General features: G+C 34.9%; 1 protein-coding gene across 1 annotated transcript in view; it reads right to left on the bottom strand.

Annotated features, from left to right (window-relative positions):
• Positions 1-27,819, bottom strand: part of STXBP3 (syntaxin binding protein 3) — a gene marked incomplete at both ends in the record, with an annotated part of 53,572 nt that overhangs the window by 7,125 nt on the left and 18,628 nt on the right. Inside the window, 11 exons of the mRNA XM_079698343.1 lie at positions 2,701-2,786; positions 5,383-5,475; positions 6,028-6,134; positions 6,425-6,563; positions 7,453-7,533; positions 8,636-8,701; positions 14,171-14,228; positions 14,583-14,678; positions 17,234-17,358; positions 20,164-20,254; positions 23,537-23,691. Coding sequence (XP_079554469.1) covers positions 2,701-2,786; positions 5,383-5,475; positions 6,028-6,134; positions 6,425-6,563; positions 7,453-7,533; positions 8,636-8,701; positions 14,171-14,228; positions 14,583-14,678; positions 17,234-17,358; positions 20,164-20,254; positions 23,537-23,691 — 1,097 coding nt within the window. The remainder of the gene's footprint in view (positions 1-2,700; positions 2,787-5,382; positions 5,476-6,027; positions 6,135-6,424; positions 6,564-7,452; positions 7,534-8,635; positions 8,702-14,170; positions 14,229-14,582; positions 14,679-17,233; positions 17,359-20,163; positions 20,255-23,536; positions 23,692-27,819) is intronic.

Below are 27,819 nucleotides of genomic sequence, written 5' to 3'. Positions count from 1 at the left end.
AAACTAAAGAAAAAGTCCTCAGACCAAGAGAATCACCCTAGAGAAATACTCAAACACACGTAAATGTACAAGAATGCTCACTGCGTATTATTTGTAATGGTGCCAGTTTTGACACAGCCTAAATTTCCATTGTGTGGAAAATACATGAATAAACTGTGATACTCACATAAGAATACACCAACCAGCAGTGAAAATTTATGCATGTTATCAATTTGGGATAAATTTCACAAACATAATGTTGAGGGAAATTTAAAAGGGAAGTTGCAGGAGGACACATACAAGATGACACCATGTACATTAAGATTAAAAACACAGTCAAAGACAACTTGTGGTCATGGTGGAATAAGATGGTCAGAAGATTGCCCTCCAAGAAAACAAGTATAAACCTGGATGAAATTGTTGGGGGACAAACCAGTTCAGGTCACTTGGAAATCAGCCATGGGCAAACAGCAAATTGAGAAGCATTTACTCTTAAAAAATACGTTAGCATATTGGTAAGAATGGTGGTAGTGACTACGTGACCTTCTAGCCTGAGGCTGCACGCAACCTGCACTGTTCTTCCAACTCAGTCAGCAAAAACTATAGCTTTACTGACCTGAGGCTGGCTGAGAGAACCACCAACTTTACCGCCTGAGGTGGAAGACTCGATTCAAGGTAGGGAGCAAAGGGAGTACAAAATCCTGCAGCTTTGCTAGTTAAAAACGGCAGACCTGGTTTAGAACAGGAAGACCTGCAGCTCTGGTAGCACAACATCTTGGTCCCAGTATGGGATAGGTGGCACATCAGCCAGAAATTTAATGGGGAAATCCTGAACGTACGAAAGCCAAAGAAGACAAAGACAAACTCTCCCCACATCCTTAGCTGACTGCCAAATTATGCTTGTGTCAGGACAAGCCAGAGAAAGCCCAGGGAAAGAATAGGAAAAAAAAAGAAGGGTGGTGGCAGGGTGGGGGGGGAAGACTCAAGAACTGACTCTGACTTGTAATGCAGTTCTTAACCCACATTCGGATAGATCAGCAGATGATGGAAGGCGTGAGGTGTCTAAACACAACCTCTGCCCAGATAACAGGCTGACCTCTAAACTATTCAGACATAGGGCAACCACTAGGAACGAAGCAAAAAAATTAAATTTAAAATTAAAAACCCCTGCAATGACATCAGTGGCTAAACTGCAGGGAGCAGTGATCCCACAGCTTAAGTCCATACAAATTACTAAAACAAAAAACAATTTAGAGTTGCTACAGTACAGTATCTAAAAGATCCAACTTTCAAGCAAAAATTAGTAGATATGTAAGAAAACAGTAACCTGTGACCCACACGTTGGAAAAAAGCTATCAATAGAAACTGACCCTGAGTGAATCCAGATGTTGGATTAGCAGACTCCGAAGAATCTATTATAAATACGATCAAATAATTAAAGAAAACCATGCCAATACTACGTTAATCAATGGGGAATTTCAAAAGAGAAATGGAAACTAAAAAAGAAGCAAATGGAAATTCAAAATGTGAAAAGCACAATAACTCAAATGAAAAATTCACTAGATGGGCTCAATAGCAGATTTGAGATGTCAGAAGAAAGAATCAAAGAATTGAAGATGGGGCTTCCCTGGTGGCACAGTGGTTGAGAGTCCGCCTGCCGATGGAGGGGACACGGGTTCACGCCCCAGTCCGGGAGGATCCCACATGCTGCGGAGCGGCTGTGCCCGTGAGCCATGGCCGCTGAGCCTGCGCGTCCGGAGCCTGTGCTCCGCAACAGGAGAGGCCACAGCAGTGACAGGCCTGAGTATCGCAAAAAAAATAAATAAATAAATAAAGAAAGAAAGAAAGAAAGAAAGAAAGAACTGAAGATGGATCAATAGATATTAGCATATCTGAAGAACAGAAAGAAAAAAGGTGGAAGAAAGGTAAACAGAGCCTCAGTGACCCATGAGACAAAGTCAAACTTTCCAACACATGAGTAATGGAGTTTCAAAAGAAGAGGGAGAGAGAAACAGGCAGAAAAAAAATTTGAAGAAACAGCAACTGAAAACTTCCCAAAATTTGATGAAAAATATTAACTTGTAGATCCAAGAAAACTCAACTACCCCAGGTAGAATAAACACAAAAAGAACTCCGCCTAGACACATCATAGTTAAACTGCTAAAAGCCAAAGACCGAGAGAAAAATCCTGCAAAACACAACTCTATACATAATTTAGAATACAGATATATGTAGAAAATGTATAAAGAACCACAGGTGAATGGTAAACACCAAATTCAGGATAGTGAAGAGAGAATAATAAAAATCAGAGAGTGATATATAGGAAGCTTGAACTGTATTTATAATGATTCATTTGTTAAGCTGGGCACTGAGTATAGGGTATGCATTATAATATTGTCTACAGCTTTCTGAATGTCTCAAATATTTTATCACCAAAAAAATCATCAAAAAGGATTATGTCCTCTGCTAATGTGAAGAAAAAAAAAGATGAGTGGAGAAATTCTCCTCTAGTTTCATGAAAGTTTTTTTTATAATACAGCACATTTTCATATTGCTTATCTGGACTCATCTAAAACAGGTTACAGTTAAAGAAAAACTGCCTTCTAAGTGACTATATGCTTCAAGAAGAGTTACCAATATAGGAATACCTGTGTACCTTTTCAGTTATTAGTCTGTAATTTCATAGTGAAAATTTCACTGGCTTTCATTTATAGGTTTTACCTTACAGCTCCTGAGCCATTCCATACTGCTGGACACTGGGAACAATATGGCCACTCTTTTGAATCTAATCTATTATCGATGGCATCCTAGGAAAGAAAAGAATTAAAACCATCAAGAAAATATTGTAAATTCCAGGATTTTGTTTGTTTTACATAAAACTCAAAACTTATGTTTACAATTAAGGAACATAAGGATATATATTTAATAAAATAAGGTTAGCCCTTTTTTTGAAACAAATCTTAAATTGCAACAAAAATTAATGAAATCATTTACTTATTAAACTAATATTTATTGCATGCCTGTATTTCTTCATCTGGAGGGTTCCCACTTTGGTGTGAGAATTCCAGGTACCTTATAAGGATCTTTATCTTTAGAGTGCTAGGGGTTCCTTTTTTTAAAAAATAAATTTATTTATTTTATTATTTATTTATTTAGGCTGTGTTGGGTCTTTTGTTGCTGCACACGGGCTTTCTCTAGTTGCGGTGAGTGGGGGCTACTCTTCGTTGCAGTGCACGGGCTTCTCATTGTGATGGCTTCTCTTGTTGCGGAGCACGGGCTCTAGGCACATGGGCTTCAGTAGTTGTGGCACACAGGCTCTAGAGCACAGGCTCAGTAGCTGTGGCATACGGGCTTAGTTGCTCCACAGCATGTGGGATCTTCCCAAACCAGGGCTCGAACCTGTGTCCCATGCACTGGAAGGCGGATTCTTAACCACTGCGCCACCAGGGAAGCCCAGTGCTAGGGGTTTCTAATACCATCTTAATCCTGACACACCTCTTAGGCTACTGGAGTCCAGGCCTTGCCCTTCATAGCGGTAGCTCTAAAATAGAATGTGCATAGCGGTGGCTCTAAAACAGAATGTGGCCTAGGTGTATTCAAGATAAGCCAATGGGATGAGCGAGGCTTTCCTTTTCATTTCATTTTAAAAATTTTCCTTCTTTTTAGGGTTAATGTTTTATTATATATTTATGTGTAATTGTATACACTGTACACATAGTATTTTATCAATACAGAATTTATATAATTTATAAATAAATAATCATATACTCTAGCTCCTGATCACATCTATTATGATTAAGTGTGCATGATCAAGAAAGTTTAGAGACCACATTAGAGCATGGTTGTACAAATGGTATCAATAAGTAGGAATGGACACAAGGAATGGGCACAAGGTACTCAGTAGTCCTAGAGTATTTCAATAAGACTGCAAGATGTGAAGAAACCAAGTTTCAGGAGAAACCCTGAAGGCTGTAGACTGCCACTGAGGTAAAAGTGGATTTTCTGAATTTAATATGCAAATCCTTGTTAAAGGGTTTGAGAAGGTCAATTCTTATTTTTAAAATACTAGCAAAGAAAAACTACTTAGTTCTATATCCTTGTTATGGATCAGAAAAAAAAAAACCAACTTATGCTGCAGAAAAAAAAGTCTAAACTCTTTAAACTTTTCATCTATATTAAGCATGTGTGAATGACATAGAATTAGTCAAGTAAAACAGAAAAATCATAGGAATAAATTGTACACAATTAGTTTCCATAGGAAAGTAGAAATTAAAGTTTAATAAGTTAAAGGCAAATTGGAATAAATAGAACTATTTGATTATGACTGAAGAATCAATGTCATGGCTTTCTTGAGCTCATAATGTGATTTTTATTAGTGCATTTTCTAATTTCCTATAATTGAATATTATTTTCTAAAAGTAAACAGTACTAAAGGCATCAGCCATCTGTTGACTATAAAAGCAAACTATAGTGAGGTTTACATTTTTTTTTTAACATCTTTACTGGAGTATAATTGCTTTACAATGGTGTGTTAGTTTCTGCTTTATAATAAAGTGAATCAGCTATACATATACATATATCCCCATATCTCCTCTCTCTTGCGTTTCCCTCCCACCCTCCCTATCCCACCCCTCCAGGTGGTCACAAAGCACCGAGCTGATCTCTCTGTGCTATGAAGCTGCTTCCCACTAGCTACCTATTTTATATCTGGTAGTATATGTAAGTCCATGCCACTCTCTCACTTCGTCCCAGTTTACCCTTCCCCCTCCCCATGTCCTCAAGTCCATTCTCTATATCTGCGTCTTTATTCCTGTCCTGCCCCAGGTTCTTCAGAACCATTTTTTTTTAAGATTCCATATATATGTGTTAGCATACGGTATTTTTCTCTTTCTGGCTTACTTCACTCTGTATGACAGTCTCTAGGTCCATCCACCTCACTACGAATAACTCAATTTTGTTTCTTTTTATGGATGAGTAATATTCCATTGGAGGTTTACATTTTAATCACAAATACATTTCCAAGAATACTGGAGTCTAACACTTTATAATAGTGGTCATAAACAAATGTTATTTTGTTGAACTTTCATTCAACTAAATTATTTATATTTCTGCTACATATAGTTATTTCAAACAGAGTTTTTTTCATAAAGCATGTGTGTGCTTTTTTTAAAAATTTATTTTGAGTCAGTCAGTGGTATGAATTTGCAGTCTTTAAGGAGAGAATGTTCAAGAGTTTCCTCTCCTCCTTTAACACCAGATACAGCCTTCTTTTGTGAACTCTCCCAGTACTGCAGATAATTCTTGATCCATAGATATGCTTAGACTGACAGATAAATATACAAAGAGTAAAAAATATTGTACAGAAGGGCACTCAGGGTATAAATAAAATTTAATTAATTTTACCTCCAAAATATCTTTGATAAAAGGTGTCCATCGAGAGAGCTGAAACGTTTCTTCTGCAGACCGATCCTTTCTTAATGGTTTGCCTTGTTGAGACTAATATAATTAGAGGAAAAAATTAAAAATCAGTAATTTTATTTAGTGATATTCTCTTAAGTTTTCTAACAAGATGTTTAATTTACAACAAACACTATGTTGCAGTTGACTTAAAACTAAGAGTGGAAAAACCTACTCAAAAAATCTGAATAGGTGTGGTCACATAACTTCACAGTATTTTGTGCATTAATGATAAAATTTATGATAGTATCAGAAAATATGTTTACTCCAAAGTGCTTATATAAAACTCGATGGGAAAGAGTGAGATTCTATACAGAGTTCTTCAAATTCTGCTATAAATGAATCATAAAAAGAAAAGCATAAATAGCAAATTACAACAAAAACTGTAAGATATAAATTCACTAGAAAAATGTACTTGTCCAAATTACTCATATATGGGGAAAAAAATGAAATTTTTAATATTTTACTTACCAAATCAACAGAGTAAAATAAGAAGACTGTCCACATGGATTCCCACATAAGAAAACATATTTAATGCAAATGACCACACATGCATATGTATAAGTATATACAGAATGTAAAATTTCTTACGGGAGGGACTATGGGAACACCAAGGTAACTCCAGTTACGAATCATGTCACTCTCATTTTCTATCCTTACATTCTGGATCAACCTGTCCAAGTTTTCTTCCGTAGTTCCTTAGGTAAGTAAAATATGAGTGCACAGTCAAATAATTGCTACCATAGTCATTTCCAGGTTTTAGGTACCCAAGAATAAAGCTTTTTTAAAAATAGCAAACATTTAAATTATATACCCTTCAGTATGCTCCCAATTTCACATTTTTCCTTTTATTTATCTTAACCAACTTTAGCCACTACTTTTTAATTTTCTAAGATTTTCTTATGATCAAATAGTAAACCACTTATTGTAAAATGATTTTAGAGCTGGGTATTTTAATATATTCAAGAAAATAAACAGTCTGCATTACCATTAATACTGAATATATAAAGTAGGATTGCTCTTATTTTATCATAATTATCATGATTTTTGTTGAGTAGAACTGGAAGGAGTACTCGCATAGCATCTTTGACTTTCTGTCCTTCTGCATCAGTTCCAAGTGCCAGGTCCTTAATGAAAATGAAATACAGTCAGTGATCTATGATCCAAATTAATTTTTCAGTTAAAAAAAACCTATTACTAAAACTTGCCAAATTTTAATGGAACACTGATGCCTTTTCACAGGAAAATGTGAGTATCACTTGTAAACTAATACTGTACAAAACGTAAAAAGTCAAAAATAATTCAGAGAAGAAAATCATTAATCTAAACCTTTGCTAATATGGTAGACATGAGCTGCATGTGGCTACTGAGCACTTGAAATGTGTCTAGTCTGAATTAAGATGTGCTCTAAGTTAAAAAACCAGATTCTGAGGACTTGTTTGTGAAAAAAAGAATGTAAAATATTTCAATAATTGTTTTATATTGATTACATGTCAAAATAATATTTTGGATGTACTGGGTTAAATCAAATATATTAAAGTTAACCACACTCATTTCTTTTTACCTTTTTGATGTGACTACTAGAATATTTAAAATTATACATGACTTGCATTCTATTTCTATTAGACAGCACTGATCTAAATAGTTTTGGCATTATAGAGGAGGCTTTAATTAAATGTGCCTACACAGTACTCTGCAGGATGCTGCCTTAAATGCTGCACCCACTGAAAAAGGCCTGCCAACAGTGCTACCCTGAATTAATGCTCCAAACACTTAAATCATCCCATTCAACCAAAAATGCATAATCACAGATTAGGAGGGACTGCTTACTGTGATACTGTATAGCTACTTGTTAGCGTTGGTAAGGAATGACATATTAAACCAAGTGGGTGAGTCTCCTTCTAAAAGAGGTTCTGTGATTTAGTGCACTGTATTGAACAAAAAGTTAGGTTTTACCTTACAAAGTTAATTCTGGAAATCTATCCTGAACATAGGTATTTCTGACTCTGCACATACCTGTTCAGTTTTGCAGAGCTTTTCTATATTAGGCTTGAACTTATTCATGCAATCTTCTGCTAAGTTAAGATGAACAACTTGCTGAAAAACAGAAGAAATCAATCATTTAAAGCATTTTCATTTCTTTCTGTGTAACTGATAATATTAAACTTTTGAGATGGGCCTGAAGGAAAGCATGGGCTTAGGTGGGAAGGAGGTACCATGTAAATCAAGGGAAACATCTTGAGAAAGGAAAAAAGTGAAAATTACCATGATCTACAGGGGATAATCAACGGACCACAAAAAACAGAATGAAAGGGTTGAATTTGTGTTGGGCTTAGGAGTAGTGAAAAATAAGGTGAGAAAAAAACAGTGAAGTCCTTAAAGTCAAGCAGAAAAAGTTTGAATTTATGTTATTGATTCTTGATTAGGGAGCAATATGATAAAAAATATGTAAATATTATTCTGATAATTACTTGTAAGAAGGACTGGAACAGCAAAAAAACAAAACTTTACCTGCCCACACAGCTTTGATTGCTCTTAAATCTACTGATATATATCTATTAATTCAGACATCCCTGGTGGCGTAGTGGTTAAGAATCTGCCTGCCAATGCAGGGGGACACGGGTTTGAGCCCTGGTCCAGGAAGATCTCATATGCCGCGGAGCAACTAAGCCTGTGCGCCACAACTACTGAAGCCAGCATGCCTAGAGCCCATGCTCCGCAACAAGAGAAGCCATCACAGTGAGAAGTTCGCACACCACAATGAAGAGTAGCCCCTGCTCACCGCAACTAGAGAAAGCCAGCGTGCAGCAATGAAGACCCAACGCAACCAAAAATAAATAAATAAATAAAAATTTAAAAATAACTATTAATTCAACGAACCAAGTATAACAATAACCACTTGTCAATCCAATGTTGAATTTTCTTATTAAGTTGATAAATATTAAGCTTCTTCTGTTTGGCTATTCAAGATAAAGATATAAAAAAATTTAAGCTGGATCTGAATAAATCAAGAGTATATATATATAAAGAACTCTATTGGGGAGCTTAGATATTTGGGGTATTTCTCAGACCTAAAGTAAGGTTTTAGAGGACAACTAACACGAAGTATTCCACGACACCCACTGCTAAACCTGACTAAAGAACTGGATGGACTAATAAACTAAAAATGATAACATATCTTATATACAATACTGCTTACCTTAGTAATCTGTTTACGGAAATGGGGCATCTTTTTCATCAATTGGGCAAGAGCACTAAGTGATGTCTAGGAAAAATAAAACATTTTAAAAAACAAACTTATGATTCAGTTATTTTTATATAACAACTTTAAAATCCAGTAGTTTTAAATATTTATTAATTTACTAAATATTTGGCAATTTAAAAAAGAAAACAAATTCAAGAGGTTTCCAGTTGCAGCCATGATAAAGTAACTGATATAAAAATTATTCTCCCTCCATAAACAAAAACAAAATTGGACAAAATAAAAAAGACAACAGCTTTCAGGCAAGGGATTTTTCAAAAATAGCTCAAAGCTAGGTTACTTGAGCAAAGGAAAGCATAGAAGGTGATTCCCGCATTCATCCTGGCTCTTCCCTGAAACATTTTCCAAAACACAGTGAAAGGAAGTAGAGTTTAAGTAGAAAGCAAGTCTCTTTGGGCAGAGGAAGAAGAGATCAGAGTTTGGGGCTACTGAGGTAGGGTCTGGGGTCCAGGGTTAATAGAGAAAAGAGCCAGTCACAACAGAACTCAAAGACGTGTAGAAGGGTTGCCTTAGCATCCCTGGCCAAATACTAAGCTGCACATGTATAGGGCATAACTCTTAAAGGCCTAGCAGAGAACAACTGCAGAGATTTCAGAGGGGTCTTAATGCAAGACAATATTGGCATTCTCTGATCCAGACAAAGTAGACAGTTCTAAGTGAACATCCCAGACATTTAGTCCTGGAAGGACTATAGCTTCAGACTAAATGCAAAAGTGAAATACACTCAACATAACAAAAGCCTGACATGAAGTCTCAACAGAATCAAGGTTATTCACTAACAAATTAATTGCCTGCCAGAACAGAACTCAATACTCTTAGTAGAGAGAACATCATCAAGAGCCTTTGCAACATAGCATCCACAATGTCTAACATACAGTAATATATTACTGGACATGTAAAACAGGAAAAAGTGATCAATACTCAAGTGATGAAATGGTCAATAAAAGCAGACCCAAGATAATCCAGACGCTGGAGTTAGCAGACAAGGACTTTAAAATATCATACTTATGTGAAAGAAAACAGGCGAAAAGGTGAACTAAATGGATGAAAAGATGGAGTTATAGACTTTATTTTAAAAAATTCAATGGATGTCCTAGAATTAAATGCAACTTTGAAATTAAAAACACAACGAATGACTCATACATTGTTGGTGAGACTGTAAAATGGTACAGCAAATTAGGAAAACAGTTTGCAAGTTTCATAGAAAATTAAATATACACTTACCATATGACCCAGCAATCCTACTCTTATTTATCCAACTGAATGAAAACATCTGTTCACACAAAACCTGAATGTTCACAGTGGTTTTATTTGTAATTGTCAACAACTTGGAAAAAACCTAAATGTTCTGCAACTTGTGAACAGATAAAACGTAGTATACCCATACAATGGAATACTACTTAGCAATGAAAAGTGTTGAAGCTCCTGTTACATGTCACGTGGATGAATGTCAAGTGCATTATATTAAATGAAAAAGCCATATTGTATTATTCTATTTAGCTGTCATTCTGGAAAAGGCAAAACTATAGGAACAGAAAATAGATCAGTGGTTCTGAGGGGATCAGAATTGAGTGGAGAGGTTGCCTGCAAAGTGGCACAAGGGAATTGGGCGGGGGGGAGGTGTTGATGGAATTGTTCTATATCTTGGTTGTGGTTATGTAAGAGTATACATTTGTCAAAACTCATAGAATTTTATACTATAAATAAAGGGGGAACTTTACTTTCTAATGCAGTTTAAGAAACAATATGTTGAATGGGTTTAACTGCAGACTGGACACAACAGACAAAAGTGGGGGACTCAAAGTCAGGTTAATAGAAAATATTTAATTAAAGCACAGAGGAGGAAAAAAGTGGGAAAATAAGGAACAGAATAGAAGAGATGTAGAATATGGTCCAAAAATCTAAAACACAAGTGAATGGAATCCTAGAAGTAGAGGAAAGACAGACTAGGACAAAATCAAGATGTGAGGAAATAAGGGCCAAGAATTTTACAAATATGAAGAAAGTTACCAACCCAGTGATTCAAGAAGCTCAATAAACCCAAGGAGGATAAATACTAACAATAACACATCATAGTAAGGCATATTATGGTCACATTGTTAAAACTAAAAGATAAAGACAAAAATCTTTAAAAAGGGGCCTCCCTGGTGGCGCAGTGGTTGAGAGTCCGCCTGCCGATGCAGGGGATACGGGTTCGTGCCCCGGTCTGGGAGGATCCCATATGCCGCGGAGCGGCTGGGCCCGTGAGCCATGGCTGCTGAGCCTGCGCATCCGGAGCCTGTGCTCCGCAACGGGAGAGGCCACAACAGTGAGAGGCCCGCATACCACAAAAAAAAAAAAAAAAAAAAAAAAAAAAAAAAAAAATCTTTAAAAAGACACTTTATCTTCAGGAAATTAACAGTAACACGACAGCTGACTTCTTTAACAGAAATGATGGTAGCCAAAAGGTGACATATTGAAATCTTTAAATTGCTGAAAGGAAAAGAAGAACTGCCAACCTTGAATTCTAAATACAGCAAGTGTCTCTGTAAAACCTGTAAAACACAGATATCCTTAGATAAAAACAAAAGTTGAGAGAAATCATCCAGCCCAGATGGAAACACTAAAGAGCAATAAGGAATAAATAACAACAGATTTCAAATTTATGTGGACAATATAAAAGTCTATTGAGAATTTAAAACAAAAATAACATCCTGACCTTATAACACATGTTAAAGTAAAATATATGACAACAATAGCACAAAAGAGGAAGGGAGGTAAATGGAGTTAAACTATTATAAGGTTCTTGAATTCTTTAGGACATGGCAAAAGTATACTTTAAGTATACTTTTGTGATAATATAAGGATACATTTTGTTGTACCCAACATGATGACTACAAGAAGGATACCAAAAGGTAAAACAAAAGTTTATTTTGGAGACAAAATGGAATAGTTTAAAGAAAAAAAAAAAAGGCCGATATATAAAGAAGGCAGAAAAGGAAAAGGATAAAATAAATAGAAAGCAAATAAGACGGTAACAAATTCAACTACATCAATAATTACATGAAATACAGATGGACTTAAACATTCTAATTAAAAGATAAGGATCATCAGATTGAATAAACAAACAAACCTCAACTATCAATACAAACTCTTTTTAAGAAGCACACTTTAAACATAAAGGCACAAATTGGTGAAAATAAAGGATGAGAAAAGATATACCGTGTAAACACTAGCCAAAATAAAGCAGGTATGGCTATATTAAAATCAGACAAAGTAGAGTTTAAGTCAAGAAATATTGCAAATGAAAAACAAAATGACATTTTGTATTGATAAAAGATAAATTCAACAGAAAGATAACTATCTTAAATTTATAAAGACTATAATTAACATGGCTTCATCAGTTGATATAGCTTTGAAAGTTGACAAGATTCTAAAAAAAACAGACTAATTCACAGCCATAAGCGATACCATTCTCAGTAACTGATATAAAAAGCAGATAAAAAATGAGTAAAGAAATAGAATATTTGAATAACATGATGAACTTGATTCAACTTGATTTAATTGACACACATAGAATTTGTATTCTTTTCAAGTACACATTGGGTACTTAACCACAATAGGTCGTATGATAGGTCACAAGTCAAGTCTGAACAAATTTCAAAAGACTGAACCACTATATATATATTCTCTGACCACTATATAGTTAAATTACAATTCAGTAACAGAAAGACAAGTAGAAAATTCCCAAACTCTTTGAAATTAAAAAACATATTCCTATATAACACATAAGTCAAAGAAGAAATCACAATGAGAGTTAGAAAATATTTTGAGCTGAATCGAAATAAAAATAGGTTATTCCAAAACTTGGGGAATGCAGCTACAACAATGTTAAGAAGGAAATAAATAAATATATATAGTAAGAGAAAAAAGGTTGAAAATCAGTGCTGTAAACATCCAACTCAAGAACTTAGAAAAAGAAAAACAAGTCAAAGAAAGCTGAAGGTAGGAAATAAAAATGAGTAGAAATCAATTCAACATAAAACTAACATACAGTAGAGAAATCAGCAAAGCCAAAAGTTGGTTCTTTGAAATACTAATTATATATATAGGGGATATTAATAGTATGTAGGCTAAAACACAAATTAACAATATTAGGATTAAATAAATAGAACACAGCTGCAGGTTCTACAGACACTAAAAAGATAATAAGAGGATATTTGAAAATGAAGATGTAATAGACAAATCCCTTAAAAATGAACATCCCAAAACTGATATAAAAAAATTAAAAATCTGAATAGTTCTGTAACTATTAAAGGATTTGTAAGTAAAGACTTCCCCATAAAAATGGAAAACTCCATGCCCAGACTGCTTCAGTTGTGAAGTCTTCCAAGCAATGATGAGACAAGTAATAACAATCTTACACAAACACTTCCAGAGAATGAGAGGGAAAACATTACAACTCATTTAAAGACCAATATAATTTTGCTGCCAAAACCTGACAAGATTATCTCTCTCACACACACACACACACACACACAAACACACACACAAGAATTATTACAGGGAAATACTATTGTTCATAAACCTAGAAGTAAACATTCTAAGCAAAATATTAGCAAATAGAATCCAGTGATATAGGCAAAGGATAAAGTATCATGACTAAGTGGAGCTGATTCCAAGAATGCATGGTTGGTTTAATGTTAGAGAATCAATGAATGTAACTTATCACATTAACAGAATAAAAGAGGGAAAAAAATTTCAATAGGTGCTGGTAAAGCATTTGATGAAATCCAACACCTACTGCTGATTTAAAAAACAAAACCAAAAAAACCTGTTGGCAAATATGGAATAGAAGGGAACTTCTTAATCTGACAAAGGATGTATCTAAAATAATCTAAAACTACCATAATACTCGATGAAATATCAAACACGTTTCCCCTTAGGTTGGGAATGAGACAAGGATATCCTGTCACCAGTTCTATTCTACATTATACAGCTAGGAGATATTAACTACTAAGAAAACTAGTTTAAAAGGTATACAGATTCTAAAGGATCAGGCTAAATTTTCTTTATTCACAGATATTATTGTGCAACTTTCTGAAATGATAGAAATGTCCTATATCTTGATTTAGGTGGTAGTTCGACAGGTATGTTGTGTGTATGAATACATATATATGTGTGTAAAAAGTTATTCAGTATACTTAAGATTTGTGCACTTTACTTAGGTAAACTATACCTCAATATAAAAAACTTAACAAGAATGCATTAATGCAATTGGCTAAATGGCCTTTTAAAAATAAATTTTAATGGAGCAAGACAGAGAAAATGTTGCTAACTGTTGAGGCTAGGTAATGGGTACATGAAAGTTTATTTTCTCTACTTTTGTGTATGTTAGAAATTTCCCAAAATGGAAAGTTAAATAGATAAAAAAATTTACAGACTTTAAAATTCACCTTCATCATTATCTTGAAAGTTAAATAACACTCTTACCTTTCCTTCCGTTGCTTTCTTTGTTGATGAAATTTCTTTCATAAGCTTGGGAATTTCCCTGTCAAATTGTAAGAGAATTCTTTAAATTTCTAAGGTGTAATTCTTTACAAATTTTTTTTTTTTTTTTTTTTTTGCAGTACGCGGGCCTCTCACTGCTGTGGCCTCTCCCGTTGTGGAGCACAGGCTCCGGATGCGCAGGCTCAGCGGCCATGGCTCATGGGCCCAGCCACTCCACGGCATGTGGGATCTTCCCGGACCGGGGCACGAACCCGTGTCCCCTGCATCGGCAGGCGGACTCTCAACCACTGAGCCACCAGGGAAGCCCACAAAAATATTTTAAGATTACAAAATGTACTATCATGTATTTAGTATTTTAAAAATGTGGAATAAAAATTAAAATGAGTTCACATACTCTAATACAACTGCAATATGCCGATGTCGAATTCTGACCCAGAGGTCATCATCTTCTTCAAGGATTGCCTCCTTTTCTTTCCCATCTGTTTTATATCTACAAGTAGAGAGTAGTATGAACTTTTGGATTATTTTCCCACCCAAAAAGTGAAAGAAACATTTTTATAAACAATAATTTTAAGATACAGCTCAAGAAACTGAAGAGTACATCCACTATTTTGGGGGATAATGAATACATACTCAAAACTAAGGCATATTGCTATCCATACAATAAAAATCAAAGTGCTATGTCTACCAAGACCTTTTTACTTTCAACGTTAGGTTTAGCTGTATTATAGAGTTTTATCTTGGCAAAGTGGTATCTTAGAAACAAAAATTCAACGTTCCACAATCAACTTTAAGAACAAGAGTGAATACACTAACAATTTGTATTCTAGTTGCTCAAAATACTAGTTTAACGTACTAATAACCATCAACTCAACTATCAAACATCCATTAAGAAAAGAAATGTCACCCCCTAATGTAGCCTATTAAGTACTGCAGGTGTTTCAGAGTTGGTACAAAATTCACAAACATATATCATCTGTTTCTATATTCTTCCCTAACCCTATAACCACATCTCCTTTAAAGAATGGGAAAGGAAATGAGAGAAAAACTAGTGTAGCCATTAAAAACCTTGATTGCTTTAATGAGTTCTACTGAACTGAGAGGCAATTCAAGAGGTTCATGAAATTACTCAAAATGGGCTTCCTGACTGCCTCCCCAAATGTAATTCCTCGCTTCTCTTTTTATGCAAATAGCCAGCCTCCTTCCATTTGTGGAGCTGGAAAATTCCATCATCCTTGGGACTGTCAATGTCCTGAGCCAAGATCAGAATGGACAGCACTGAGCTTTCCTAGCACTGGATAGCAGACAATAAATGGAGATTTCTGCTGTATAAATATAATCATTTCTACAATCCCCCAAATTTCAGGCCCCATCTATAAAACCATCTACCTATTTGGTCTTAATTACAGATACGCAAAGGCAGAATGACTGTGCTTAATTACCAGACTGCACTAAGGACAAAGGCCTTTTTGTCATTTAAAATGCCACTTTGTACTTCTTTAACCTTTGATTTATAAACAAAGATTAAGGTAGCAGGCCTGACAATACTAAAAGATGATGACAATCCTAAGAGTACATTTGAAGAGGTCACCAAGATGAAGAACACAGTCTGGATACTTAGAAGTTTCTGCTCTGCATTATTTCCATTAAAAATTGGGACGGAGCACAACCCACAGGGAGTTTGTGCTTCCACCTAGTCTTATCCCTGGACTTTTTTGATTCATTCAAAAAATCTTGACTTCTTTGTTTTTGTTTTTAAATAAGTCTCTCCATTACTCTTAAAAAATTAACCTTGCTTTGCTTGCCAGAAAACCTAGGGAGATAAATTTTTTTAAAAAGTACTAGGTTAGAAATGTCTGAAACTTATGTCAGTAGTCTGGAACCAAATTCTTAAGTGTCCATCAGTTTAAGTCATTTCTAAATCTCTTGAGCAACGTAGGTTTAGAGACCTAAAGGATAAGAGAGGTAAACAACATGCTTTCTGAAAATTCTGAATAAACTGCTTAAAACTACTTTTATATTAGAATAACTACTTTTATATTGGAAAAACTACTTTTATATTAGAAAAATGTTGATCTACATCATCTAACATTAATACAAATAAAGAAAAACTCAGAAGCCAGGATTTGACCAGAATGCAAATAAAAATACAATAGAAAATACAAAATTAGTTTAACAATATTTGGTTTAAGAAAGAATATTAAGTATTATAATTAGCACAAGTTTTTGGATCTTTTTAATCTATTAAAATTACTAAATTAATTTAAACATAAAATTTCAGAAAACTAATTTTCTTTTTCATTACTATGCTCAAAGCAGTAAATCTTAGCTGAAAAATGCCAATTTGGATTTAGAAATTGTGATATCAAATAACATGTTATATATATATATATATGTGTATATATATATGTATGTGTGTGTGTATATATATACACACACTCATAAATGATACACAAAGGTACAATAAAATGGTTCCTTAACAGAAAAGTGATTTCATTTTTCATTTAGCTACTTGATATTACTTTTAAAGTTAATATGCTTATATCAGAGTTAAATCAATAATAGGTACCAAATTGGTAAACTTGTATCTATTCTCAATAACCATCCTAATGAGGTTCCTAGTCTTCTAATCTTTTTAAATATACTATGTTGACAAGACACACATACAGATAACTTTTGGATGTGTGATTCAGAATAATCACAGCCTAACCAATTTGAATATGGTTTCCACTTCAATAAATATAGTAGTGAGCCTGGTATTTACTGAAAAGTACAAATTCCAGCTGTTTAAAATCTATTCTTGTTGTAGACACAGTTAAGGAAGCAAATACACCGAAAGAGCTTCAAAGCAGTTAAATTACCCATTAACTAACAAGGTCAAGATATTTTTAATAGATTATGATTACAGGGGTAAGAGAAGGATAAAGTCTCTGAATGAAAAAGGTTACAGGGGCTTTAGATTTCTGGTGCCTGTACTAATCATTAAATGCTAATATCCTATCCTGTTTGTATATGTCCTATATATTCCCTTCAAGTTATACTTGCTTGTATGTATCATTCTCAATCGGCAGTAGATCATATGCCATTGCCTGAAAGGTCAGTTCATGCAGGACAGTGGACACAGGATCAAAGCCACGATCAATTATTATGAGCTGGGAATGAGTTTTACCCTGGAATAACAAAATAAAATTATCTTAAGAAACTTCAATTTCTTTGTGTGAAACATTTTTAGTATCTTAGAAAACAAAAGCAGACTTTTCCTAAGTTCTGCCCCATTCCTAAGAATGTGAAGTTATATTAAAACAGAAAAATCTGAGTGGTATAACAGAGGAAAAAAATAAGACTACAAAACCAAAAGCTTTCATAATTAGAGTAAGAGGCTATACTCAATAATACAATATTGTGAAAATTCCTTTAAAAAAAGTAACATTTGGCCTGCACTAAATCTATTTCCTTAGGAATTCATCTCCATAAACACTAAAACTGATATAAATTATGAATAGTAGTTATTACTTGAGCTCTTTATGCTACACACTGTGCTAAGCAAGAAATATCCATATTATTTAATTCTTATAGCAACCCTGTGAGACAGGGATTATTAACTCCATTTGGCAATGGGGGCATTAAGGCTTAAAATTAAGTAACTTGCCCAAATCACATAGCTAGCTAGTATGTGGTAGAATGGAGATTCAAACCCAGGTCAGCTTCACTCCACGGCCTGTACTCTTAACCATTACGCATTTTAAAAGATTACATTGATGCCAGCTAAGATGGTAAATTACAATGAAAGCTTTGCTATCATTAACTCACAAACAGCACTAATCATTAAACAGTGAATAATAGTGCTGGGAAAAATCATTGTTAATATCAGTATCTTCCATACTTCATTTTAAAAAGTAATAAATTCTCTGGATTATTATTTGGAGCAGTAAGAGATAACTCAGACAAACATTTCTTATTTATTTACTTCCAGCAGACAAAGGTAAACTACATAGAATAGATCTTTAAAATTTTTTTTAGTTAACCATTCACTCATTTAAATAAACCTTGAGATAGTATGGTATAGTGATTAAGAGCACAGCCTCTGGAATCAGGTAGATCTGGGTTTGAATCCAGCCTTGACCACTTTCTCTCTTTCATTTTTTTTTTTTTTTAATTTTTTGGCCACGCCACGCAGCTTATGGGATTTTAGTTCCCTGACCAGGGATCGAACGTAGGCCCTCAGCAGTGACAGCGTGGAGACCTAACCACTGAACTGCCAGGGAATTCCCAGCCTTGACCACTTTCTTGCTGTACAACTTTGGACAAATTGCTTAACTTGTTAATATCTCAGTATTCTCATTAAAAAACAAACAAAAAATATATATATTTAATCGGAACCTCTGCCTTATAAGATTACTATAAAGATTAAATGTAATAATACCACGAACACTTAGCACAGTGCCTGGCACTTAGTAAGCCCTCAATACATGTAAGTTATGAGTCTTCAGAAATATGAATAGGAAAAAGGCTGTGCAATATAAGTGCTATATCAGGGCTTGGGGTTATGAAAGTATGTGAGAGGAGGAATCGCTTGACCTGAAGAGTGAGGAAAGACTTCAAAAAGGAGGTGACACTCTCTCAGGTCTTTGAATGAAGAAAAGGTATCAAGCATTTGAAAGATGTATAATTTCTGAGGCAGAAAGAATGGAAACGACAAGTTTGGTTTTTGTGGATTTTCCTTTTTCTCATTGAAATCATGAAGGACTAAAGGGATATTAACTAATATAATGATCGTTTATCTCTTTCCTCATTCAACAAACATTTATTGACTACCTACTATGCTATGTATACCGAGCCATTATCTTCATAACTACAACCAGGACAACAGATTTCACTAGTCCTACAAACCAAAAACTAGTAATTTTTAAAGTTCTGAACCAACATTACATCTAATCTTACACCCTCCATTCTAGCCAAGTTGTTTGTGAATTTTGCCTTTTTCTCTATGCCTCTGCCCAAAGAATCCTGTTATCCAAGAAAAAAACTCCCTCTTCTTTTATACTCATTCTTCAAGCTCAAGGGCCTCTTGCTCTAGGATGCCTTCCAAGACTCCAGTTACAATAAGATTAAGCCTCAGCCTATGTTCCCACTACATTTCATGTATTCTTCTCTCATTCCTCTTACTACATGCATTGTAACTGGTGGTTTCCTTGCCCATCTCCTCTTCTAAACTATCAACAGTTCCTTCTTCTCATTCTTCAGCTACTGTAATATGGCTTCCTAGCCCTGTGGCACCACCTCTGTCAGTCTACTCAAGCTCTTCACTCTCCAACCCAAGCTCAAATGTTAGAATTCCCCAGGTTCTAATCTTAGTCTTAGATTACTTTATATTACCTTGATAAGACAGTAATAGCTGTCATTCATTAAACTCCTATTATATGCCAAACATAAGCTAATCTGCCTAATCTTCATACCAACCAAGCAAGGTACATATCATCTGATCCATTTTATAGATGAAAATACAACTCAGAGTAAATAATATGTCCAAGAACACAAAGCTGGTGATAACAGGAAAAATGTTTATTAACTGTTTACTCAGTTGCAAGCACTATTCTAAAAACTTTTTATGTATTAACTCATTTAATCCTCTATTTTATAAAATAGGTATTCTCTTATTATCCCCATTTTATAGATAAGAAAACTTAGGCACAGAGAAGTTACATCATTTGCTAATTGACATATCTATGAATTAAATGGCATAGCCAGGATATAGACAAAGTGCTTACTTCAAAACCCTTATCTTCCCCTCTAAGCTGCACTGTCTATTCAGACTTCTACTACCACTTACATCAGTGATTCCCAAATCAAAATTGGGGATCTGTGCTAATGATTCTCAAATCAATACTGGAAAATGAATGAACAACAGTTTCCTTGGTTTATAAAGAAATAAGACAGACTTTATGCATAACCACTATTTGTCTTTTATATGTTACCTTTATTAGGCTCTTTTCATCAATCTTGTAGTAGTTTTCAAGTTTTTTTTCAACAAGCTGAGCAAGTTTACTGGCATTATCCAGAGGTTTACTAGAAATGGAAAAAATGTTCGAACAATTATCTTTCTTTCAAGACACACTTTACAATAGCAAGTTGAATTCTAAAATTAAACCATAAATTTATTAATTTAAAAGATTTTATAAATATGGAGAAGTTCAGATAATACATCAAATATAATGCTATATCAATTTGTCTGGATTTTATCAATGTAAACCTTATCATATGTGCTTCAGATTTTTTTTCATATGAAGGAAATATTATAAATAAAACCGCAGTTCCTTTATTCCCCTCCCAATTCCCGGTCTTCTCCCCCACCCCTAGCTACCCCCACTCCAAGGCAACTACTATCATGAATTTGATATGTATTCTTCCTGTCATTACTATTATACACATGTTTACTGTTTTATATGTGTTTTAACAGTATGTTTTTACTGTTCTATATATGTGTGAGATCTATGTTGACACACATATCAAATTTAGTCATTTTAGTTCTATATAGTATTCCATCATATGATTTATACTGGATTCTATGCATTCATTCCCCCAAAGATGGACATTTAAGTCATTCTCAATTTTATACCGTTGCAAACAACATTGAAACAAATATCTTTGTACATACATCTCCATGTACATGTTTCTCTAGATATATTATTTCTAAAAGTATAACTGCTAGATTATATGGTATGTACATTTTCAACTTTTCCAGATATTACCATATTACTCTCCAAATTACTTGACCAATTATCCCTCCCACTAGCAGTATGAAATCTCCCTACATGCTCTCTAACACTCAGTCAACTTTCCAATACAGTCTTTTGCATAAAATCTTATATACCACTATCTTCTAAAATGATAAAATCATACTCTAAACTGTAACTTCATGATCAGTGACATTAGTATAACTTCTGAGTCTACAAGAAATTGTTAGAAAAGGCTCTTCAATTAGCACACCAACCTCAAAAATGGAGGCTCTCCTTGTAAAGGGCTTCAAAGTGTTAAAGGACCTTTAGGTTTTATACCTCAAAAGTAAATAAAGCAGCAACTATAAAGAATAATTTATTACATATTTTGCTTTAAAATATTTTCAAAAGGAAATAATTTCATGTTAGAATTACACTTGAAAAGTCCATGAGGCATAAAAGAATACTTTGTGAAAGAACAGGTAGGATTCTAAAAGCCTGATTATTTAACTATTACAATAACTCCAAACAGGTCCAAAGGTGAGCTATTAAATTATAAATTGGCCTCAGTTATCCCTCAGTATCCACAGGGGATTGGTTCCAGGACCTCACTCAGATTTCAAAACCTATGGATGCTTAAGCCCCTTTTATAAAATGGCGTAGTATTTGCATATAAACTATGCATATCCCCCATATACTTTAAATCACCTCTAGATTACTTATAACACTAATACAGTGTAAATGCTATGTAAATAGTCATAAATACAATGTAAATGTTATGTAAATAGTTGTCTGCATGTAGCAAATTCAAGTTTTGCTTTCTGGAACTTCCTGGAATTTTGTTTTTTTAATATTTTCAATCCACGATTGGTTGAATCTGAGGATGCCGAACCTGTGGATACATATGGCCGACTATATTACATACTCATTTCCCTGAACAGAGCCAAACACCAAGAGCAGAAGTTTGAACAGAGACTGAACTCTAGCAGGAGATAAACCACTTAGTTCAGAATGTAATTAGCATATCACCTATAAGAAAAAGAATGTTTCCAACACCTGAGGTATGAGTGAAGAGCCTGTTTGGTCACATCTGAATTAAGGAGATTTACTATATTCTTTCTAAGTAATTAACACAAGATTTTTTAAATGGTCAAGAATAATGAAACAAATATAAAGTACTACATGAACTTGAAATTAAACAATTCATCCAACTACCCGGACAAATGTCAATGTTTAAGTTAAAGAAACTTTTAAAACAGAAACAAGTAACATAACTTAGTAGTAGTACAGTATATTTACGTCTACTAGTTTATTAGTGTCATACACTATTCTGAGTTCTTTACAGATATTAACTCATTTAATTCTAAAAACAACCTTATAAAGTGAGTACTATGATTGTTCCCATTTCATAGATAAAGAAACTGAGAGCAGAAGGATCACACAGCCAGTAAGTAGCAGAGATTAAAATCCAAGCTGTCTGGCTATACAGAACAACATGAATGTCTAAGAACATAATACTGAACAAAGCCAGAAATAAAAAACATCACAACCCCATTTATACCAAGTTCAAAATCAGGCAAAACTAAAATATGTGTTAGAAGTCAAGACAGTAGTTACCTCTGGGGAGGAGACAGGGGGTGACGACTAGAGGGGATCATGAGGGGGGCCTCTGAGATACTGTTAGTATTCTATTTCTTGACCTTGGTGAAGTTAGATGGGTATGTTCACTTTGGAATGATTTATCAAGCCATATAAATATAATTTATGCAATTTACAGTAAACTTTACTTTTAATAAGAAGCAAATAAACAAAGGTACATAGTACTACAGTCAAACTTTAACTTTTAAAAAACTCCCAAAATCGGGCTTCCCTGGTGGCGCAGTGGGTAAGAATCCGCCTGCCAATGCAGGGGACACAGGTCTGAGCCCTGGTCCAGGAAGATCCCACATGCTGCAGAGCAACTAAGCCTGTGCGCCACAAATACTGAGCCTGCGCTCCAGAGCTTGTGAGCCACAACTACTGAGCCCACGTGCCACAACTACTGAAGCCTGCACTCCTAGAGCCAGTGCTCCGCAACAAGAGAAGCCACCACAATGAGAAGCCCGCGCACCACAACGAGGAGCAGCCCCCGCTTGCCGCAACTAGAGAAAGCCCACGTGCAGCAATGAAGACCCAATGCAGCCAAAAATAAAATAAATAATAATAATTTTTAAAAAAACCTCCAAAAATCTATTTAAAATGGCTACTGGAATTAGATACCATAGATATTTAGATACTATAACCAGTATCCAGATACTATGACTATTTAAATTTGGTGGAAATTCAATAAAACATTAAATGTAAGATGGTATTCCCCACAGGACAACAAAGACATTCTTCTAAGCATTCCTTAAACTCATGAAAAATATACATGTAAACCATACCAAATTTAAGCTCTGAAATTCAGTAATAGAGGCTACTAGTTACTCTGAAATTTAAGCCTTAAACTTTAAATCTCCTATATGTACAGCATAATTTTATAAAGAAAATAAATTCTTCAAACCAACACACAAAAGCACAGAGACATTACTTACCTGTATACCAAAGAGCAAATAGCCAGCATAACATATAAAGGCACCACTGAGTGTCTTACCTTTTATATCTGACTCCAGGATTTTCATCCAGGGTAGCACATACTGTAACTATCTGCTCAGCCATCGCTTCCATGATGATATCTTTTCCATTTGCATTACTAGGGTCTGGACTGTAACAGTAATAGAATGCATCTGGTACATCAAGAGTATATACCTAAGTTAGGCCAAAAAAAGTCACACTGTCAATTTAGAAACTTGACTAAAAATATATATCTAGAAAAACACAGCTACTCCTTGGGATTCTAAAAAAAAAAATACTTGCACCAACCATGCTGTTTCCTGAAACAACTGTGTCTTTACCTTAATCAAATCTCATTTTCTCTGTCATCTTGATTTCATCCTTTATTTCTTTTCTCACTCTCCTTTCCTGCTTAGTCTACCTCTCTCCTTCAATTCTGGTTTCATATATAGATTGTACTCTTTGATTTTCTCTACCTGTGCAGCAGATGAAGAAATCTGAGGTAGTCAAATAAAAATAAAAATCTAAAACCTGACACAAAGAAATAAAACAAAGCCAAAATTGGTCTATATATTTGACATACATTAAAATCTTAACCCATTAGAGAATAACCTAGAAATTTTCCAAAGTTGATATATATCTTCAACTCTTTAGCTTATATTCTTAATGTCCTTAAAATAGAGACATACTTCCCCAAAAGACAGAGCATTGTGCCAGACAAAGTACTGGTCTTACGATATATACAGTGAAACCTCACAGACACTTTTCAACTAACAAAAGCATTTACTTACATGCAAAGAATTGGATTAGAGATTTACTATTATTGTGTTATTTGAAGAATACAAAAGAAAATGCTCTCTAATTGGAGTTGAGATTTTCCCATTAAATTAATTTTAATTTTGTTTTTTAAACAATGATAGTAATCCCCCTTAGCCTAGGATAATGTATTGAGTGTAAAAGTAGACATGTAATAAACATTATAGGTTAACTAATGAATTATGAAAAAACTCCCCTGCATTTCCTTTCACACAAAGTAATTCGTTTCTCTGAACATAACGCATCACTAACAGCAGCAGCCTGAACACAGACTGAGATTTAGCTGAAGCTACCACTTATGTCTGTGTTGCTGTATTAACAAAGTCTTAGTTGCTGTATTAACTGCCAACAAGCACCCTACAGCTGGACTGTGGCTTTCTCATAGCATTCTATCCCACTGCAGTAGATAATATCTGTTCAAAAATATTTATTGCCCTCCCTACAGGGCCTCTCCCTATGGGAGTATACTTCCCACTCATTGATATCAGGCTTGCTATGGTCATTGGAATGTGAGTAGAAGTGACATGTGCCACTTCCCTAGAGAAGCTTTAAAAGCCATTGTATGGCTCCACCATTTCTCTTTTCCCTCTGCTATGTCCCAGACAGGGGCTACTCCTTCAGCCTAAGTCCCAGAATGAAGAGGATGTAGAGCAAAGCCCCAGTCAAACCACAATGGACACTAACGTGAAGGAGAAATAAACTTTGTTGTTGTAATGCACTGTGATTTGGGGAGTTGTTACCACAGCTTAAATTAATCTTAGCTATTATCTAATACTCTAATGAACCAAATACAATTTTGGAGCTGTTTTTCATTCTACACTCACATCTGCCCATTCCTTCCTTCTCCTCCCCCCACTTTCCATCACCACCATGACACGCTCCTTTAGACTATTACTAAATGCTTTCTTCATCTCCATGACCCACAATCAGCTGCTTAAATATAGGAACTCTCCCCCCACAACCTCCATCTACTTTTCTTGCTAAATTATAGCCAGCTTAGCTCTGTTTCTACCTAGATACAATCTAGCACCCTTTCCACTAACTATACCAGACTTTTTTTACTCCCTGAGGTCCACTGTAAACAAACTCCCTTATATGCTTTAATGCTTTCCATCTAATTGCCCTAACATATATGTGACAGCATTAATTACCTTAAACCCTTTGAAAGGGAAAGAGAGCTTTCTTTAATCCCTTTACCTCATGGATTCAGGAGGAGTCAACCACTTTCCTCTTTATGCAACTTCAAAATATGATGAGTGTCCAACTTCTCTTCTTCGGAAGACTATCATATCTGACTTTACGAATTTCTCCTCAACGATCATCCGACTTCTACTTTTCCTTAAAGACTTTAGGACTTTTCTGTACCAGCCCATTTTCTGCCATCACTCTTGATGGAACCTGGTGCCTCCTACAACCTGGTCCCAACCTACCTACAGACACAGCCTTATCTATCATACCATCACCCATTATAATCCTTATTCCTGCTGCTCCCCTGCACTTTCCTGCTTCTGTATCTTTGCACTCACGCTATGCTCACTTCTTAGAATATTTCTTCCCTCTTCATTACTACCTTATGAAATTCTATTTTTCAAGTGATTTCTCATTTTCCTAGTAAGAATTAATCTCCTCTTGTGGCAGACTATGAGCTGCCTCCTAAAAAACCATTGTTCCCTTACTTTTCAGTAATCATACCAATTATGTGGGGTAAGCAGCCATACACTCAGCTAAAAGACTACATTTCCATTTTCCATGCACTTGGGTATTGCTATGTGACTAAATTTTAGCTAATAAGATATAAATGAAAATGTACTTTCTTCTTTCTCTCCTTCATCCTCCTTCCTCAAATGAGAATGTAATAATTCTACAGACATCTTGGATCATGAGGGCCATCCCTAAGAGACCAGGCCCCTGACAACTTTGTAGAGCCAGCATATCGGCCATATATAGCCCACTTCCTGACTTTTTGTATATTAGCAAGAAATAAATTTCCAACTTGGTTAAACACTGAAAGTTTAAGTTGTCCTGTTATATGTAGTTGAACCTAATCTTAACTGATATTGTTTTGAAGATGCGTAATACTTTGTATCTCTTTCACAGCTCTCGGATGAGGGTGGGGCACATATCTTGATTATCTTTTCATAGCATACTCTTTGCATCTAGAAGACAATGTCCACTGCACATGCTCTTGATAAACGCTCACACAGGCCTTTGCTTACAGCTCAAAGCAGTTAGCGGTATTTCATTCATATCTTCACTTGCAAACAAACAAAAGGTCACAATACAAAACTGAGAAAATTACAATTTTCACTGTAATTTCCCCGTAACAGTTAAATTTATTAAGTAAACTCCCTTAAGATATTTATCAAGGAAGTAAATTAAAAGAAAAAACTTCTTAGGGGAAAAACATAGCCAACAGATAGGACCTTAAATAATCACAACATTTTGCAAAGACTGGTAAGTAGAAGAGTCTCATGAGATTTGTCTATACACACAAAGACAAGTTATTTCCATCAGCCATCAAATTAGTCAGATATATACACAAACCTCTCCTCCAAATACAGCAATTACTGAAATTTACTGAATTCTGAGGCTAAAACCACATTTATCTTCTGTGCAGCAAGATGCTCTGGACACATTTGTCATATTTATCACACCACTGTTTAATCCCACATCATTTTAGGATGCCCATTTTCACCCTACACTGAGCTTGCATATCATATTAAAAAGAATAAATCTAAAGGTAACCTTTGGAAAACAGTTTAATGTTAAGCAGATATCTTAAAATTTTACAAACTTGATTATGGTCTTTCTTTGTCAAAAACAGCAACAGCTTAGGGACTTCCCTGGTGGTCCAGTTGTAAAGAATCTGCCTTCCGATGCAGGGGACGCAGGTTTGATCCCTGGTCGGGGAACTAAGATCCCACATGCCACGGGGCAACTAAGCCCACACGCCACAACTAGAGAGGAGAAAACCCGCATGCCACAACTAGAGAGAGAAAAACCCACATGCCACAACTAGAGAGAAGCCCGGGCACTGCAAAGAAAGATCATGTGTGCCTCAACGAAGATTCCACGTGCCGCAACCAAGACCCGATGCAGCCAAATAAATAAATAATATTAAAAAAAAAACAAACCAAGAACCCCCCCCCAAAAACCCAGCAACAGCTTAAAAGAAAAACTCATTATCCAGGACCATTCTATTTCTTAAAATATTGACCTTAGAGTTCCAAACAACAGTAAACTATTTCAATTCTATGAAATGTTGGAATCCAAACACAGAGAACAGAGCTAAACAATGCACTAGCTGTGTGATTACGGCAAGTTACTTAACCTCTTTGATTTTCCCATCTTTAAAATGTAGATAGAATTATCATCTATTCATAGGGCTATTGTGAAGATTACATGCATACATTTATGTGAAGCATTTAGGAAAGTGACACAGAGAAAGTACTACGTGTCTGCAATTATTAATTGAAGGCTCATTAACTATTCCAAAGGCAAAACAAA

Source organism: Hyperoodon ampullatus, assembly GCF_949752795.1.
Source record: "Hyperoodon ampullatus genome assembly, chromosome: 2".
NCBI lineage: Eukaryota > Metazoa > Chordata > Mammalia > Artiodactyla > Ziphiidae > Hyperoodon > Hyperoodon ampullatus.
The sequence above is the reverse complement of the archived record's forward strand: the minus strand, read 5'-3'. Positions and strand labels throughout refer to the sequence as shown.